This window comes from Phlebotomus papatasi, chromosome 2, assembly GCF_024763615.1.
Source record: "Phlebotomus papatasi isolate M1 chromosome 2, Ppap_2.1, whole genome shotgun sequence".
Taxonomy (NCBI): domain Eukaryota; kingdom Metazoa; phylum Arthropoda; class Insecta; order Diptera; family Psychodidae; genus Phlebotomus; species Phlebotomus papatasi.
This window is the reverse complement of record NC_077223.1, coordinates 23,633,515-23,650,283: the sequence shown is the minus strand read 5'-3', so window position 1 is coordinate 23,650,283 and position 16,769 is coordinate 23,633,515. Positions and strand designations below refer to the sequence as shown.

The window sequence follows — 16,769 nt, the reverse complement described above, 5'->3', positions numbered from 1 at the left end:
TGTTTGAGTTAGCCGTTTTATAAATATAAAGATACTATTGCAAATTTCTAATAAGAGTTATATCTCAAAAAGAATCATTTCAAATTGAATGTGTCTCAAATGAGACTTATTATAAAATAGCCCGCATAGTCTTTTAGTTGCGTTCTTGACAATTAACATCTGTCATGTGACTGATCTCTGTTTTAATGGAGTGTGGTATTTAATGGTAAAAATGAGAAATTAAAGAGTTAAAGTTGAGCAGTATAGTCAATCAGCTGAATCGTTTATGACTAATTCACTTTAAAATAATATTTTTATTTTTATATCCGTAATTTAGTCACTACACTCTTAGAAAAGTTTAGACGTGATTACTAATGAAAATTAGTTGTTCGGGCGATTATTATCAAATCTATTTAAAATAGTTCTTATATTCTTAAAACATTATACTCATAATAAATTTATTAGTAGTGAGAATATAAGACAATATTTACGTGGATAAGTTGCGGCAATTATTTCATAATGTTTTCATACAATTATATTTGCTTGTGTTAATTAAATGAAATCATTATCCCAACTAATATTGGTCACTAATTCCTTTTAGTTCTCACAACTAATGCAAATAAATGGGCCTATATTTTCATAAAGTTATGACTACTTTTCCAATAGTAAAGAGTGGTTTTTATTTTAGTAATGCGTTGAAGCTCTTTCGAATTTTAAGCAACTAATAAGAAATATGCATCACAATGAATGCTATATATAGTAACCACAACTAATATGATATAGTTATTACAGCCAATAAGATGGGTATCAACCCCATTTATTTAGTAATTGGAACTAATATGTTATAGTACCCATTACTATTTTGATTTAGTTGTGATAACTAAATGAAAAGGATACTTTAACTAACTGTGGTCAACTATTTCATTTAGTTACCCAAACTAAATATATAGTTGGGTCTATATTTACTATATTTTATGGTTCTAATAACTGCATATGAGCTTGTACGAACTAATTTTTTCTAAGAGTGTACAGTAACATAATATAACTATTCAAGTTTGAGAAAAAGCAAAAATAATATTTTTATTCATTAAATAAGTGAGTGCAATCGACTCATTTTAATCTTGTGCCAGCTGGGTTCTTCACTAAAATTTTTCTAGCATTGATATTTTCACTAATGGCAGCTGGTTGATTTATTGTTTCTTCCTTGTGAAAAAAAAATATTTTAAATCCAAAGGTTTAATTAAAAGTGAATTAGTGAAAAGGCGACCCAGTTAGTGCATGCTGACTTCTTTCAGTATTATCATTATTTTATAAATTTTCTTTAAATTTTTTGATATTTTTTTTTATGTATATGTTTCTGAATGAAACAGTGAATAATTCTATGGATTTAGAAGAAGTAAAAAAGAATTACATCAGTCCAAAAACAAGCGTTTAAATGGCACTCTTCGGAAAACGATCCGGCTACACCACCTTACTATAATAAAAAATTTGAAACAGTGATATTATCGTCCAAATTTTAGCAAAGGGAAAATAAAGGGCTTTTCATTCTATCTGCAACAGTTTTCAATGTTAAATATACAAATTAGACCCATTTCTGTAAAGATTTAAATTTTTTACTGAACATAATTAGATAGTTTACTGTTCATTTTTAATTTTTTACTGCCCATTTTGAATTTTTTTTAATGCTCGTTTGTTTTTTGCCCTTTAAAATTAGCAAACGGAAAATAATTTGCTTTTCTCTGACTTTAAAACAAAACCTTAATTTAGACGACCGTAGTATACTTAGGGTTACAAAGGACCTAATCGTCCTTAGAGGATTAGGGATTCGAGGAAGGCTTTCAGGCTTCGCACACACCCTGGCTTCGAAATTTCAAGTACTTATATTTTTTCCAAATTCCTTTAAGGAGTCGCACCTATGGCAATTGTATTTTAATAACTATAGTAATTAAGTCACACATTCCCAAAAAAAACTTAAGTCGGGTTCTGAAAGCCTTCACCTATGCATAGCATATCAGTTATCATGATAACTGACATTTTAAATTTTGTCAGTTGACAACAGACATAATTGTCCTTCCTTTTTATTTTTACAGTAGAACCCCTCTATAGGCCACCGCTCTATAGTCCACAATTTATCGACCGTTAATAAAAAAACACTGATTTTAAGTTAGGTTATGTTTTTTTTAATACGCGACATGCAATGTTGTCATAATTATATTAATATTTTTGGCAAACTTTATTGACTAATTGTGATAATTGTGATCCATAATGAAGAGAGCGAGGACAAGCACTACAATTGCAAAGAAAGTGGAAGTCGTCGAGCAATTTCAATACTAAAAGTCGTTGAAAATTTTAAAAAATGACATGGACTATATAGTCCGACCCAAGTGTCAAATCTGGAACCAAATATGGACTATAGCGAGGCTCTACTGTAATGTAATTTTAATCCTGATACGTTTAATGATGACGAGCATTTTTCAATATAATAACATTTTCCAATTAGGCGTAATTTTTCCGTATTTATATAATCTGGATGGTCTGGATAAATAGGGAAGAAGGAAGTTTAAGTAGGAAATTGCAAATTGAATATCAGCGAACATTAATAATTACGCGAAATTGAATTTATTTCGCATCGTATGGAGGTTCCTGAGTAAGAGGAAAGTAATAGAGGTAGGAGTTGGAAAGTATTCTTGCAATTTGTGGTAAAATGAAAATTTCTCTAATGAAATTTTCCCACATCTAAAGCCTCTGCGCGAGATTTCTCCACCTTCCCGTGGCCTCGGTGATACTGCTGTTGATGCTCCTGCAATAGTCGCATTCGGCGCGAATGAGACAGTTCTTCTGAAGCAATCGATTGGATTGCTTCAGTTGGCGTCTCTAGGCAAGGAAAATACAAAGTGACCAATTTCAATTGCAATTCACTCAATTTGTCCTGGCTAAAGGGCTTAGTTTGAAACTTTGTAATTAAATTGTGGTGCATCATGGAGGAATGTGGGGAAAAGTTGAATTGACGGTGGAAGGGTGAAGGAGGATGAGAGAAAAGGTGGATGCTGTGAGGTGTATCGAGGGACAATGAGAGTGTTACAGGAAGTTAAATAGCTGAGAAAGTGAGAATAAAAGATGAGTGTGGCCCTTGCGAGCGGAAATAGGGGCAGTCGTGTGAGTCCTTCGCCTGCTAAGGGGACAACTGCTGCCTACACTGATACGGAAGTGACTCCAAATGTACTAGCCATCCCCCTGTCTGCCATTCAAGCCAATACCACAGGTAAGGGTTGGGATTTATTTATCAGGAAATGCGCTACCTCGCTAAATAATTCAAATGGTGATTTGCGTGAAGTGCACCTTTTTGCCGTTCTTTCCGTTTTTCCTCGATGGTCATCCTCAAGTCCACTACATTTGACCCACACAGTACCTTGTCTTGCATTGAAATACCAAATACCGTGAGCCTCTCTGGGGACTATTGTGTCGAATTAAATTAAATTTAACCCAAATTTTCACGTAAGACGTCATCCAATTAAGTCCAATGTTGCGACCAGAAAAGTGCATCGAGGTTGCCCATTTGGTGTGAAAATATTCTCTGTCTGAACTGTTGCAATAAAAAAAAAGTCACAAATCCACTCATTATACAACAATTATCATAGTCCACGTGCCAAAAATTTCTCATAAAATGTTTTCCTTATTTAAATAATTGTTTGATCGATTTTACACTTTTGACATGCTAAAATGTATAAAAATATGCTTCGAGGCTGCTCCTGTCGACTATTTTTTGTCATTTTATGCTAGTGGCGTCCGTGAAAGTTAGAAAAAAAAGTGACCAAATGACTACAACATTATAATGAATAGAGCACAAAACAAAAAATACGCTAGTTCATTTCGTGGTTGAGGGCATTTTCTGAATAATTTTCATTTCCAAGAGAAATAAATGATTGTGAAGAAGTACAGAAATCACGAAAAGTTGAGAAACGTGAAAGTTTACAGACAATCAAATATCTTATAAGAACAAAAGCACTCAAAGTCGTTCTTAACTTGTCTGTAAACTTTGGAATTCTTAGTAATAACATTTATTAAATATGTTTTATTGCTAGATATTAAATAGCAGCTGCATTATATTAATTACAGCACGGAAGATTGAAATACAGGTATGAAGGATTCATCCTTCTTATTTTAGTCAACTCAAAAATATAATAAAAAAACTGTGTGATATTTCACAAATAAGCTGTCTTATTTTATTGTAAAATATAGTTTAATTTAAATTTTTAAGCGTAGAATCAAGTCGGAATATTTAAGACAGTTTTAAGTATAGTTTGATTTAGAACAGTCATAAAATCAATAAATTATACGGAAAATTCATAACATGATAATAAATTTTCCTATCTTTATGGATTCGTGCTCAGAGGATCTTAATTAATTCAAAAAGCACTCACTAATGCATAAATTTTGGATAATACTCCTAAGTTATTCAAAATTGATATATATTATCAGGAAATAATTTTTAAAATAAAGCTTTAATTTTAATTTTTTGTTTTTTTTTTAATTTTCTTTATTATTTTCGGTCGAATTTCTAATTAGAATTTCAAATGTAAGGGATGTTTTGAAGGTTATCGTATGGTAAAAATTTTAAGCCATTGTTTCTTTTATTATGCATGAAATCGATTTTTGAAAATTTGAATTTGTCACATTTTGTCATATGTTCCCATATTGGTTAATCCTTTAAGGGGTTATATGGGTTAGTTAGAGTAAAAAAATAGAATACAGTAGATTCTCTGAAAATCGGGCATTTGGGATCGAGTACAGTAGACTCTCTCAAATTCGGGCATTTGGGACCACAATGTCACCCAATTTAGAGAGAAATTCGGGCGTCAAACTTTTTGAAATGCAACGAATTTTTGTTCATCTGCATACTCATATTAATTTTACGTACTCATATTTATTGTAAATTTCATGAAAACCCTTCAATAATGCAAAATCACATCATAACTGAAACAGACCATGACAAAGTTGAGCATATTTGCTTTATTCGAAAACTTGAAAAATGTCAGCAAACTTTTTTTTTCAAATTTAACTGCTGCCCGAATTAAGAATAATCCGATCTTAAAAGAGCCAAATTAGCGAAAGTCTACTAATTTCCTTAACAGCTTTTTCAACCTAATAAAAAAAAAATTTTAGCTCTTAAGCATATAGCGTAAGTGTACCAAATTTCGGCCAGCTTGCAATTTCGACCAATTTTTTTGTTCCTGAAATTTCCGTGAATTTTTAATTTTTGCCTTCTCTAGTAGAGATTATAAAAAAAACAAAAAAAAAATTGGTTCGACGAACGAGATGATGTGAAAAAGACTTTAGAAAAATTCCGGAAGGGCAAGGAACTATAAGAATGAAGGTGGCCGAAATATGCCACTAAAGCTATGTCTATATTTTCATTCATTTTAAAATGTATTAAGAATAATTATAGAGAATATAAAGACGACAAACTGTTTACAAGGTTCCAAGAAATACTCCTGAAAAAGAAGTAATCAAAAATCAATTTGTATTAAACATAATACAATTTAAACTTGAGACTTTGGTGCTAAGGGTGGAATCATCACTTATGGACGGTATACACTCATGGACAGCGTTCAAAAATCTTATGTTCTTTCCTAAAAAAAGATTTTCAAAAATTACAAAATTGGTAATCACATTATAAACTAATAATTATATGACTTCTCGAAATCTGTTTTAAGTAATGCACTTAAGATTTTTAAACGCTGTGTATAAGTGTATAACGTCCATAAGTGATGATTCCACCCTAAATATTTATTTATGTATATCCGGATACAACTCTTTACGGATTTCTTTTTGATATGTATTTAGGTATCCTAAATGGAAACTACATAGATGACTGAACTAAACTAGGTGTTCAAAGTTTTATTTATATTAAGCATTAAGGATATTAAATAGAACTCAACGTAATTAAACGATTTCTAATGTATTGTTGTCCCACCATGTGATACATTAGGATTAGAGAATGAAATTTCATATCTTTAAGCCCTCATTGGAAAAATTCAACGTTAAAATACAATAGATTGCAATTAAATTCCCACAATATGTAGGATTATTTTGCTAAAAGGTGATTTTTGTTAAACAATTTCAAAATAAAAAAAAATCAATGTTTTTCTTATTGATAAAAGTGCTTTAGAAATAGGAACATTCCATATTGTCAAAGCACCACTTAGAAGTGTTTAAATGAGCTTTGAAAATTAAGATTTTTTTTTACTTTGATTCATTTATTCTTTTATGCAGACATTTTATTGATCGAATTAAAAAAAAACACATGAATTAAAACTATTTTCTATAGCAGAGGCGTGCAAGAACCGTTGAAACCGAATAAACGTCAAATGAAACGTGTACGTCAATGGTCAAAACGCTACTATAACAAACTTATTTTGACGTTAATTCGGTTTCATTAGTATTTCGTGCCAATTTAGCATCCTAAATGAAAATTTCAACTTTTTTTAGAAAAACAATGTTATTTTTCATAAGTACATCATTTTTCAAATCAGAGAAAATATTTCTTCAAAACTAAATTGGATTCCATTAAAAACAACATCTCCAGAAAAACACTCTTCCTTCGAATTTTTGGAAAATTTACTAAAAACATTTACCAAATATTATAAGTACCAAGGAATTTCCACAAACACTTCATTTTTTCTAGCAATGGAGCTACAAAATTTCATGAAAAACAATCCCAAATGCAAGGCACTTGCGAGAAATGCTAAAAAAATATCAAAATTTTTTGAAGTAAATTAAACCAAATGTAGGCATTTTTTCTTCAATTTATCAAAAATTATATAGGGTAGAGTCAGTACTTTTCGCCACCTTTAAGCTTTTATGGCCTCCTTAGGTGTAAAATTGTTGTCAGACTAAAATGAATTATTGTATAACGATACTTTGAATCAACATCTATCTAAATATCTAGGATACTTTCCGAGAATTTTAGTAAATTCATTGAAAAATTTGCATTTTCACCAATTGTTCTTGTTTCAGTACTTTTCGCCACTTATTTTAAAATGAATTTTAAATAATTAAGAGACGTGATAACCCATTAAAATAGTAGAATAGAGCATATTATGAGTGTAGAAGTACCATTTATTATTAAATTCGTTAAATTAGTTGATTTATCTTAGGTGGCCAAAAAGTGCTTACATGGCAAAAAGGGCTGACTCTACCCTAGTCCTTGAAACATTTTTAGAGATAATTTACAATGAAATCAGTTTCAACGTGTAAGGGACGGGGAAATAAAAAAATTGCTTTGGAAACGGATAAACCATTTAAAATTTCCTGTTCTTGCATAATTCAAAAGGTAACTAGCTTGTAAAAGGGTAACGTCACTGGTAAAAATAAAAGGACCAAATTGATCCAAATTTGATCCTTTTGCAAAGGATGGATCAAATTAACATGTTCTGTTATAATAAAAGTGCATTCAGAGTTTGAAATTTGATCCATCCTTTGCAATAGGATCAAATTTGGATCAATTTAATCCTTTTATTTTTACCAGTTGTGAATTACAAGAATACTTAAGAAGCATATTTGCTTTTTCTCAACTTAATAAAAAAAATCTTTAATTCAAGCAATTCAAGTTCTTAAGCATTTAAAAATACAACATTTGAATTATATTTGAAATTTTTATTTAAAAATGTTAAAAATCAGTCGTTGGGAACTGTTTTCGTGAGGCCTGAAAAAACTAACATTACATTGCTGTAAAGAGGATTATTCACAGTAGATTTATCTGTAATCTAAAAACCAAATATTAATATCCTGTTAATAGATCAATTAATCTTGCACTTGATGCCACATATGATCACTTGAGCCATATGATTTTCCAAGACTTTTTTTTTAATAAACTTTGCGATGGACGAAATTAATTCTTCAAAAATTAGTGAAGTCAAAAAAAAAAAATTAAACTCGTACTTAAACGAAGGATTTTTTTAAAAATGAAATGATTTTTTTACAAAGCATTTTCTGAATGTTTTACAGCATTTTCTCTCTTGTAAAATCAGTTACGAACAAGGAAACAAAAAAATCCTCGATCAAATTCGAATTTAATTCGTCTGATAACAGAAAATATTTGATTTATTGACTTCAGGAGACTGCTCTGAGTAACCTTCTGCACTAAAGAGTGAGTTTTTTTTAAAGATATCAAAAAAATAAGATTCCAAGGTTTGAATATTTAAAATTTTTGAAAAAACAATTTAGGAAAATATAGTTCAAGTGTTGCACTTTTATGTGCTTAAAAGATAATTGATTTTTTTTATAATTCTGAAAAAATTAAAGAGAAGTATATGCTGATTTTCAGTCTTCGTTACCCACGTAACTCCATGTGAACAGGAGACGAAGTGATTCATCTCTCCCACCCAATCCATCTCTCTCGGAATGACTAGGGGAAACTGGGGCACCATCAAACACGGGGTACCGCCAAACACTGCGATTTTTTAATCGGATATTGGATATCAGAGGATAAGACCGATAGGAGTTTATAGGCACTATAGTGATGCATGTCCACTGAAGGAATGGTCGAGATAGTCCAAGTAGTTTAGAAATAAAAATTACTGTTTGGTGATGCCCCAGTTTCCCCTATATTTGTAAAAATAAAAAAGCTAACAATTTCTTGAGCTAAAAGATTACAGATTATCCAGATTATTTTATAATTTGTTTATTCTTGAAACTTGGAAAACTTGAGTACAGGAAAGTACTCTCCCTTCGAACGTTCATGCCTTTGAATAATGTGAATTTTCTTTAAGTTTTCCTAAGAACCTTAAACATTTCTTTTAAATATTAGTTAGCTTATTATCAATTATTGATAATTATGTGACAATCATGTGGAAATCTCTTAGGACAAGTAAGAGAAATTCACATTATTCGAAGGCATGAACGTTCGAAGGGAGAGTACTCTCCCCTATTTATTTTCTGAAATTATTAATTACTAACAGTTTTATTGATCAGATTAGTAGTATAAGACATAAAAAGTAGGTATAGTTTTTTTGGCAGTGATTGAATTCAATCTCATTGAGTTTGAGGCGCGTGTCTGTGATCTTTGGCTGATCAAGGTGTATCGATGAGAAGCTGAAGTACCACTTCAAAAACCAATATTGTAAATTTAAATAATAAGCTATTAATAGTAAGAGAAGATGGCTAATTTTAGCTGTGCAAACAGAAGATCGGTGAACGAAGATGTCGCGCGTTGTTTTCGGATGAGGAAAAAAAGAATCGGGGGGCACCTTAAAATAGCCCATGGATGGGAGCCAATGGGGGAGCAAAATATTGCGATATATATTTCATATTTAATACTTGGAACATATTTGATTGGAGAGCCTCTTCAGTTGCTAATTGAATCTTAGTGAAGACGGAATTGCGTGTTTAGAGATCGCGAAGTGGATTTTTTTTCTTTCATATAGAATTTTCTTGGAAATCAGACAGAATGAATTTGATGTTCAGGAAGAACTTTCGTGAGGGCGGAGGAGGTGGAAAGTCCGTAGTTGGGGGACTGAAGCATTCGAAGAGTGGCAATCGGAATCAAGTGAAGAGAACTCGAGAATTGAGTGGTTCAATGCAAGATGAGGTTCACTATCGAACCCATTTATTTTTTTCACCAACGCGCTCAGCATATGCTGACACAGAAGGTACTCATCAACATTCCATCTTCGGAAAAGAAAATATAATTTATTTTGGCTGAATTTGTCCATCAAAAATTTTTTGTCGCGAAATGTGTTTCGTGCTAAAAGACTCCCATTGAAGTGTAGTAGAGAACCCCAAAAATGAGCGCTAGCTGTAAGCTAAAGCCACAAAATGCGTGTAAATGTCACACAATTCTATTCTAATTTCTAATTTTTTTTATATTATATATGTAAAATAAAAAATCTTACACTTTATGTAGAAATTTGGAAATGCTTTTCTGTGAACTTTTTTTTAGTCTTTGTCTTTTTTTTCTTTACAAATTGTGCACTTTTTTGTACTCTGTCTTTGACCATTTTAAAGCTTCAGCTTGCAACCAGCAGCAAAAATCACTCTTCTTTGCAAGTCTTTTACCATATTGTTTTAAAATTATTGAATTAAATGTTTCACTGTGATTTTGTGATTGTCAGGGATGTGCTAGTGGTTTTAAGTTCGATGGCTTTTGATATAAAGAGAGTATTTAAATCGATAAAAATGCTGATAATCAATTAAAAAAATGGTTTGAATTTAAAGATTTAAAATTAAGCTAAATTGAAAATTACAAAAAAAAACTTGATGCATTTAGCAAGTATTTTTAAATTTTCTAAAATTGATCGACATCCAAAATAGCACATTTTTTCATAAATCTTTTGAGCAAAGCCATTAATAACCGAGAAATATTTTTGTTTCGAATGGGAAATAAAAAACATAAGAGTTTCATTATATTTATCTACAAACCGCAGTGTAGACAAAATGCAGACATACAAGATTTTAACAATATTTAAAGGTCTATTTATAACAAATTCTTAATAGAATAACACCAACTTTATCTTTCTTAATTTTTCGTAATAGAAATATTAATTCAAATATATTTTACAATTAAAAATATGTGAAGACGATTTCGACGATTTCTGTCTGAATTGTTGAGAAATTAAATTTTTGAGGTTAAATTTGAGGACGTTCCCTCAATTTTGAGATAAACAAGGGTTAAACATTGAACACTGAGAGAAATCCGAAAAAGTTAAAATAACACTCCGGAAAAGTTAATTTTACCCTGCATTATTGATCCGAAATCGGTGTAAATATTATGCTTTTTAGGTGTATTATGGGTTAAAGTTACCCTTTTTCACGTTAATTTTACACTTAAAAATGTGTAAAATTAACATTAAAAAATGTTGATATATTTTTACACCTAAAAAGTGTTAAGGTTACGAGGAAAAAAAGTTAATCGCACTCTCTTTTTTTCTCAGTGAAGTAATTTAGTGTCAAAATTAAAGATTTCCATTTTTTTTTAAATTTAAGGGTCATCCTAACAAAGTTAAAAATAAAAAAAAACAATTCAAAGAAGTCCGGGGTGGAATGATGAATTTTTGATACTATCGAATCGATAGTATCGATAAATCTGTATCCGATAGATTGAAGGAATAAGATTTTTAAACATTATTAGATCATTTATTGTATCATTCTTATAAGAATGTGACTGTTGATAAAGACTTGTAATACCCTTAAAAAGTGTAACTATCATTTAAAATTTTCAGAATCGACAATCGATACTATCGAAAAGAAGTTATCATGTCACCCCTGATATTCCTATCTCAGCCATCTCAGCTGAGATTTCAACCTTTAAATATTATAGAGACTTTAAGAAACTTTAAAATTCAAAGTTAGAGACTTTTAGTGAAGAGAACAATTAGGCATTTAAAAATTGATACAATGATTTAAATTAAAGATTAAAGATTTTCCTCTCAAAATTGGAGATAAATCTTTAAACCGTAATTCTCTAACCTTTAAAAATGAATTCGTATTTTTTGATAAAGATAATTAATTTTAAAGTATCTATTTATTATTTATTACCCATCGTCTTGAACTCAATAAAATTCGTATTATTTTTACGGAAATGATAATATATACTGTTAGCGAAGACCTCTTAATCCTTTAACTCTTCCCGAACCGTATGATGTTCAATTTTACGTTTTTCAAAGGTTTAGTTTAGGTCCCCAAAGAGTTTTATAATTATAAAGTATTTCTGATCAAAAAAACTGAGTAATTATCTTTCAACATTTTTGTGCATAGGGTAATGTGGTACAAGTTGGACCATGATACAAGTTGGACAGGGCTTTTTTTCTTGATAAATTTAGTACTTCATTTTTATTTGTATATTTTTAATGCTTTAGTTTTATAATTTGGTTCCTTGTGCTTAAAAACAAATTTAGTACTGTATTTATCAAGAAAAAAAAAAAACCATGTCCAACTTGTACCGGCGAATTGTCCAACTTGTAACACTATGTCGAAATTGTATCACTTGACCATAATACTTCCGGAATAATCACAAAAAAGCATATCTATCTAAATTTAGATTGAAAAGGTTCCATACGTAATTCTCTTCCTAAAGAACTATAAAATGAAAATAATATTGTACTTAATTGATTTCAAAAATTTAATTAAAATCGATTAGAAGCATTTGAAAATATTGAATAACTAGAACAAACGGTGCAAAAATTGAAAAAAAAATTTCTTAGAAGGAAACATTTTTAATCTTGCAAGGTTAAAATATGTGGATCATTACAATTTATCGTAGATTTAGATGTCACTCTACTTTACTTAAGATTAATAAAAACTATTTTTTAGAATTCTAAAATAGCTCAAAAGCTCAAAAGGGATGTTTCCTTCTAGTGTGCTCATATTCCCAAAAAAGACGAGTAGATCATCAATTATCAAAGAAAAAATTATTTATTCTGACTATTTTGAGGAGAACATAACATTAGAAGAAACATTGGAAGAAACACTTTTTGTGTAATACAATCGTTTTTAAATTGATAGGGGAGACTGGGGCAAAAAGTCACAAATCGGAAAATTCAAAATTCAATATCTTTCAAGGTAAAAAAGATAGCGGTTCAATTTTTTTCTATAGATAGCCTCCATAGATCTTCTTTAATGTCGTAAGTTTCTTAAAATTCGAACAAGGAATTTATAAAATAAAAAATATTAAAATATTTAGCCCTATTTTTGAAATATTTTCCTTGCAGAAGATAACAATTATTACCTACTTATTTTCCAAAATTGATGCACTGGTGAATATTTTCTAAATAATTTGGATTCTTTGAATACGAATCCGCTATCTATTTTAGAATTTCACAAAGGTTCTTTTCTCCAGAAATCCTTTCCAGAAAAGAAACGTCATTACCATGTCTCGCCGGTTGTTGTTTGTATTGCTCAAACGATTTGCAGTCTTTTGTGTTTTTTTTTCTAAAATAGCTTGAAAAGCGCTTTTCTCGTTTTCTCACTTTTCTCGCAGAGAAAACGCTGTTTTACAAAGCTGTAGATGAATAAATTTTCTATGGAAATATGTCCTCTAGGTATTTTTTCAAATTTACGGAAGCCCGTAATGAAGCGAATCAAAATATGACAATACCCCATGTCTGGTACTATTTGCACCAGCATTTTTGAGAATTTTCACAAAATTACCTTTTAGAAATCGGCTCGATAAACGTATTTCCTTACAAAATAGAGGAAAATTACTTTCACAAAGTTGTAGAGCGGTAATTTCCTATAAAACTGCGCTAATTAGAAATTTTTGAAGCGCTCGAGCAGCTTGTAAAAAAAATATCCGTTTTGTGACTTTTTGCCCCAGTCTCCCCTAAGGCTTTAAATGTCTCTTAAGGCCTTTAACTTAGCTATATGAAGAGTAATTTATTGATTCAGAACAGATAATCCCTAATTTTGACGCTATATTACCTTTTTGAGTTTACTTTATTGAAGTGAATCTTTTTAGCCACCTTAAAGAAAGTTGCCAATTGAAGACAATTTAAGAGTTCAAAGAACTGCAATATGAGTACTTATTATTTTCTGTACTCTAATATAATCATCAGTAATAACTTATTACATTTTGTGAAATATCAAAATTTACGGTTGAATAAGTTTTGGAATAAGTTTGAATAGGTTTTATCAACCCTCTTATTTTTGTTACAATCTCAAAGTAGCCAAAAATTGTTTACTCCACCTTATCTCAGCATTGAAAGGATTATTGTAGGCTCATATCATAATGTAAGGAACGTAAGGAAATTTTGGTAAACGTCTTATTAATATGTGCCAAGATGAAAGTTAAAACTAATGATACTGTAAATATCGGAGAAAACGTATGGTTTTTAAGCTATTGAAAGTTTCTCTGTTGGTAATTTCTTTTAGAAAATGCAGTGCAACAATGTTCAACCAATAACTAATGAGTTTTATATTTGCATCTTGACCTAAATTGCCAATCAACTTTGAATCTTTGAAAGAGATTAAGGTTCTATACAACGGTAGTTGAAAATTTAGAAATGGAATGTTCCATAGATAAAATATTATTCTATGTTTCTAAGAAATTAAACAGTACTGTTTAGTAATGATAATAATAATAATAATAAGAGTAATAAAATGCACATCCCTGAACTAAATATAAAAAATATATAATAATATAAAATATCAGTAAAGATTAAAAGAGAATCAGTGCACTAATTTTATGATATAGTGACGCATTCGTGTCGTAAAATGAAACAAGAAGTATTGAAGTATTTTCATCAAGATCATTAATATTTGTCGTGATCGTGAACGTCTTAGTAGAAGATCTCGTGTGAGTTAGAAATGGGTGAGCGAGGGAGATCACCTTCAATATTTGCACCACTAAGAATGAGAAATGGCGCGAATCTGAGTGTCTCTGTGCATTGCTTCCGGTTTTGGTTATTTGTGAAATATTTCAGAGCCACGATGTGGTCCTCTTTCGGGTGGTGCCCCCTCTGCGCTCTCCTCCATTTATGAAGTAGATGCACCCCAGCCACTTGTCGATCGTCGACCGTCAGTGTCCCTGCTCAAATGGGGCTCCTCCAGGCGCTACGAAGTACCCACACCGACCATACTCCGGCAAGGTTTGACCACATCTGACTATCTTCTATCACTGCTGCTTCTTTTTAGCTTCTTCATTTCTTTTAATTCTAGCTGATCGCAATTTTGGCTTTTTTTCGCGCCAAAAACCAGCAAGTGGTGCATATGTTTTTTTTTACTTTTCTAATCTTCCAACTTATAAAATGCTTCACTTGTACATAATATACTACACGCTTTGAACAATTTGTTGCAATTTACTTAAGCGATTAGGAATATCTTAAAATATATGAAAACACATTTTCTCCCCAAGAAGAAATTTTGTCATGGAAATTCTCTCTGGTATAAATTTGAAAATTATTTATGAAAACATTTACTTTTGAAGCAATCAGACGTGATAAACAGATTATATTACACAGAAGACTGTATTCTGAAAATACTTTGGGCATTTTTTAAATGTATTGTAAAAACATTAGGAAATTATGCAAAGATTTTTGGCAAAACATTGGAACATTTCTGTGATCAACGCGTTGGTCAGAATGGCATAACTTTAAGTTATATAATTGTTTTACTCAAATTCAAAGGAAGTATCTCATTCAAGTTTGCTGAACTCTGAGTCATGATAGTAATCCACAAAATTTTGTAAAACTATTGTGTGCCAACACCTTTAAATGAATTTATCATCAATATAAAAAATCAAATAATGAATATTATGAATATTAAAAATTGAAGGAAGATGACAAGAAATTGACACGTTATATTTAAAATTTATTTAAAAAATACTTGAACGTATTAGGGGAGGGGAACTGTTTCAAATTTCGGACAGCTGGAAATAAGGAGCAGTTCTTATGTTTCTCAAAATTCCATAATTTTTTAGTTTTTTTCTAGAGATTCTTCATTTCAAAAGAATCTCAAAAATCGTGAGAGTTCCCGAAGAGCAAAAAAAATTGCGAAAAAATCGTGTACGATATTGAACACAAAGGAAAGCAAAAGATGCTAAACTCTCCAAGGTTTCAATCAACACTTCTAAAAAAAAAAAGGAAGTAGAGGAAACTGGGGCACCACCAAAAACAGGGTAGCACCAAACAGAGCGATTTTTTAATCAGATATTCGACTTAAGAGGACAAGACTTATAGAAATTTATAGGCATTATAGGGATGCTTGTCCACTGAATAAATGGTCGATATAGTCCAAGTAGTTAAGAACTAAAAATTAGTGTTTGGTAGTACCCCGTGTTTGGTGGTGCACCAGCTTCCCTTATAACATAAAATTTCAATTTCTATTAAAAATAATAAGCTGGAAACTCATAGCATTGATGCTTAAATATGTGGAAGTTGTCCGAGGTTAAACACAGTTCCCTATCGTCATATGCGTCGTCTTTTGTCGTATCTACATATTTTGGATTTTGGAACTTTGTTTGTTTTATTAATCATTGAAAGTGATTTGTTTAGAAGAGTTTCATTTTTTCAGGAATTCAGGATTTAATAAAAAATTTAATTAACTGTAAAATTTTAAAGTTTTCAAAATTTCCCATGAGGATGAGCGAGATCACTAGATCTAGATCTCACTCATTCTCATTGACATGTCAAAAATATGTTTACAAAACAAAAGTTATTGTGCGTTGTGGATTATAATAAACATTTATTTTATAGGAAGTAATCGCTATAGGGGAAAGCGCGCTATCTTCGAACGACTCAAGCTTCGGACATCTCATTTTTTTTCTAAGTTCTTAATGGATTTGACTCATGGTACTTTTCTGGAAATTTAAGGCACTGGACTAGCAATTAAAATAAATATAATGCGGGCCAAATTATTTTAAAATACATTGAAAAAAATAAGAATTCTTTGAAGCTTGAGTCGTCCAAAGGTAGCAGGGCTTTCCCCTGCAGCTTTTCGAAAGACTTCTTTTCTCTATCTCGAAAGAAATGCTCTCCGAGTCATTTTCTAAAAATCGAAATGTGAAGATTATCAAAACCGTTGAGGTAAATTTTATCAGATATGGGATTATTTGTAACATTTTCTTCATGTAAATGCAAAAAATATCACATTGATTTTTTTTATTGAAATTTTATTCCTCTGCTTGTCGTCGAAGACTCTATCTTAACGAAAACATCTGCTTTAGTTAAATTATTTAGTAGGGGAAGGTTTTCAGACTTCGCACTCACTCTGAGTTAAAATAATTCAATTTTTCCCATATTTCTTTAATGAATCTGACCTTATGGCAATGCATTTTAATTTAACATTTTAGCATTAAG

The 16,769-nt window shown here is 30.7% G+C and overlaps 1 protein-coding gene across 4 annotated transcripts in view; it reads left to right on the top strand.

The window, feature by feature from the left end:
* The first annotated feature begins 2,786 nt into the window (after nucleotides 1-2,786).
* LOC129803154 (uncharacterized) overlaps nucleotides 2,787-16,769 on the top strand; it is a 28,756-nt gene continuing 14,773 nt past the window's right edge. Inside the window, exons 1-2 of one of the 4 annotated variants that reach the window (XM_055849513.1) lie at nucleotides 2,787-3,241; nucleotides 14,397-14,561. In XM_055849513.1, coding sequence (XP_055705488.1) covers nucleotides 3,097-3,241; nucleotides 14,397-14,561 — 310 coding nt within the window. In that variant the 5' untranslated portion in view covers nucleotides 2,787-3,096. Of the gene's footprint in view, nucleotides 3,242-9,194; nucleotides 9,630-14,396; nucleotides 14,562-16,769 lie in introns of those variants that run through there. The other 3 variants (XM_055849512.1, XM_055849515.1, XM_055849514.1) reach the window with 3 other exon arrangements.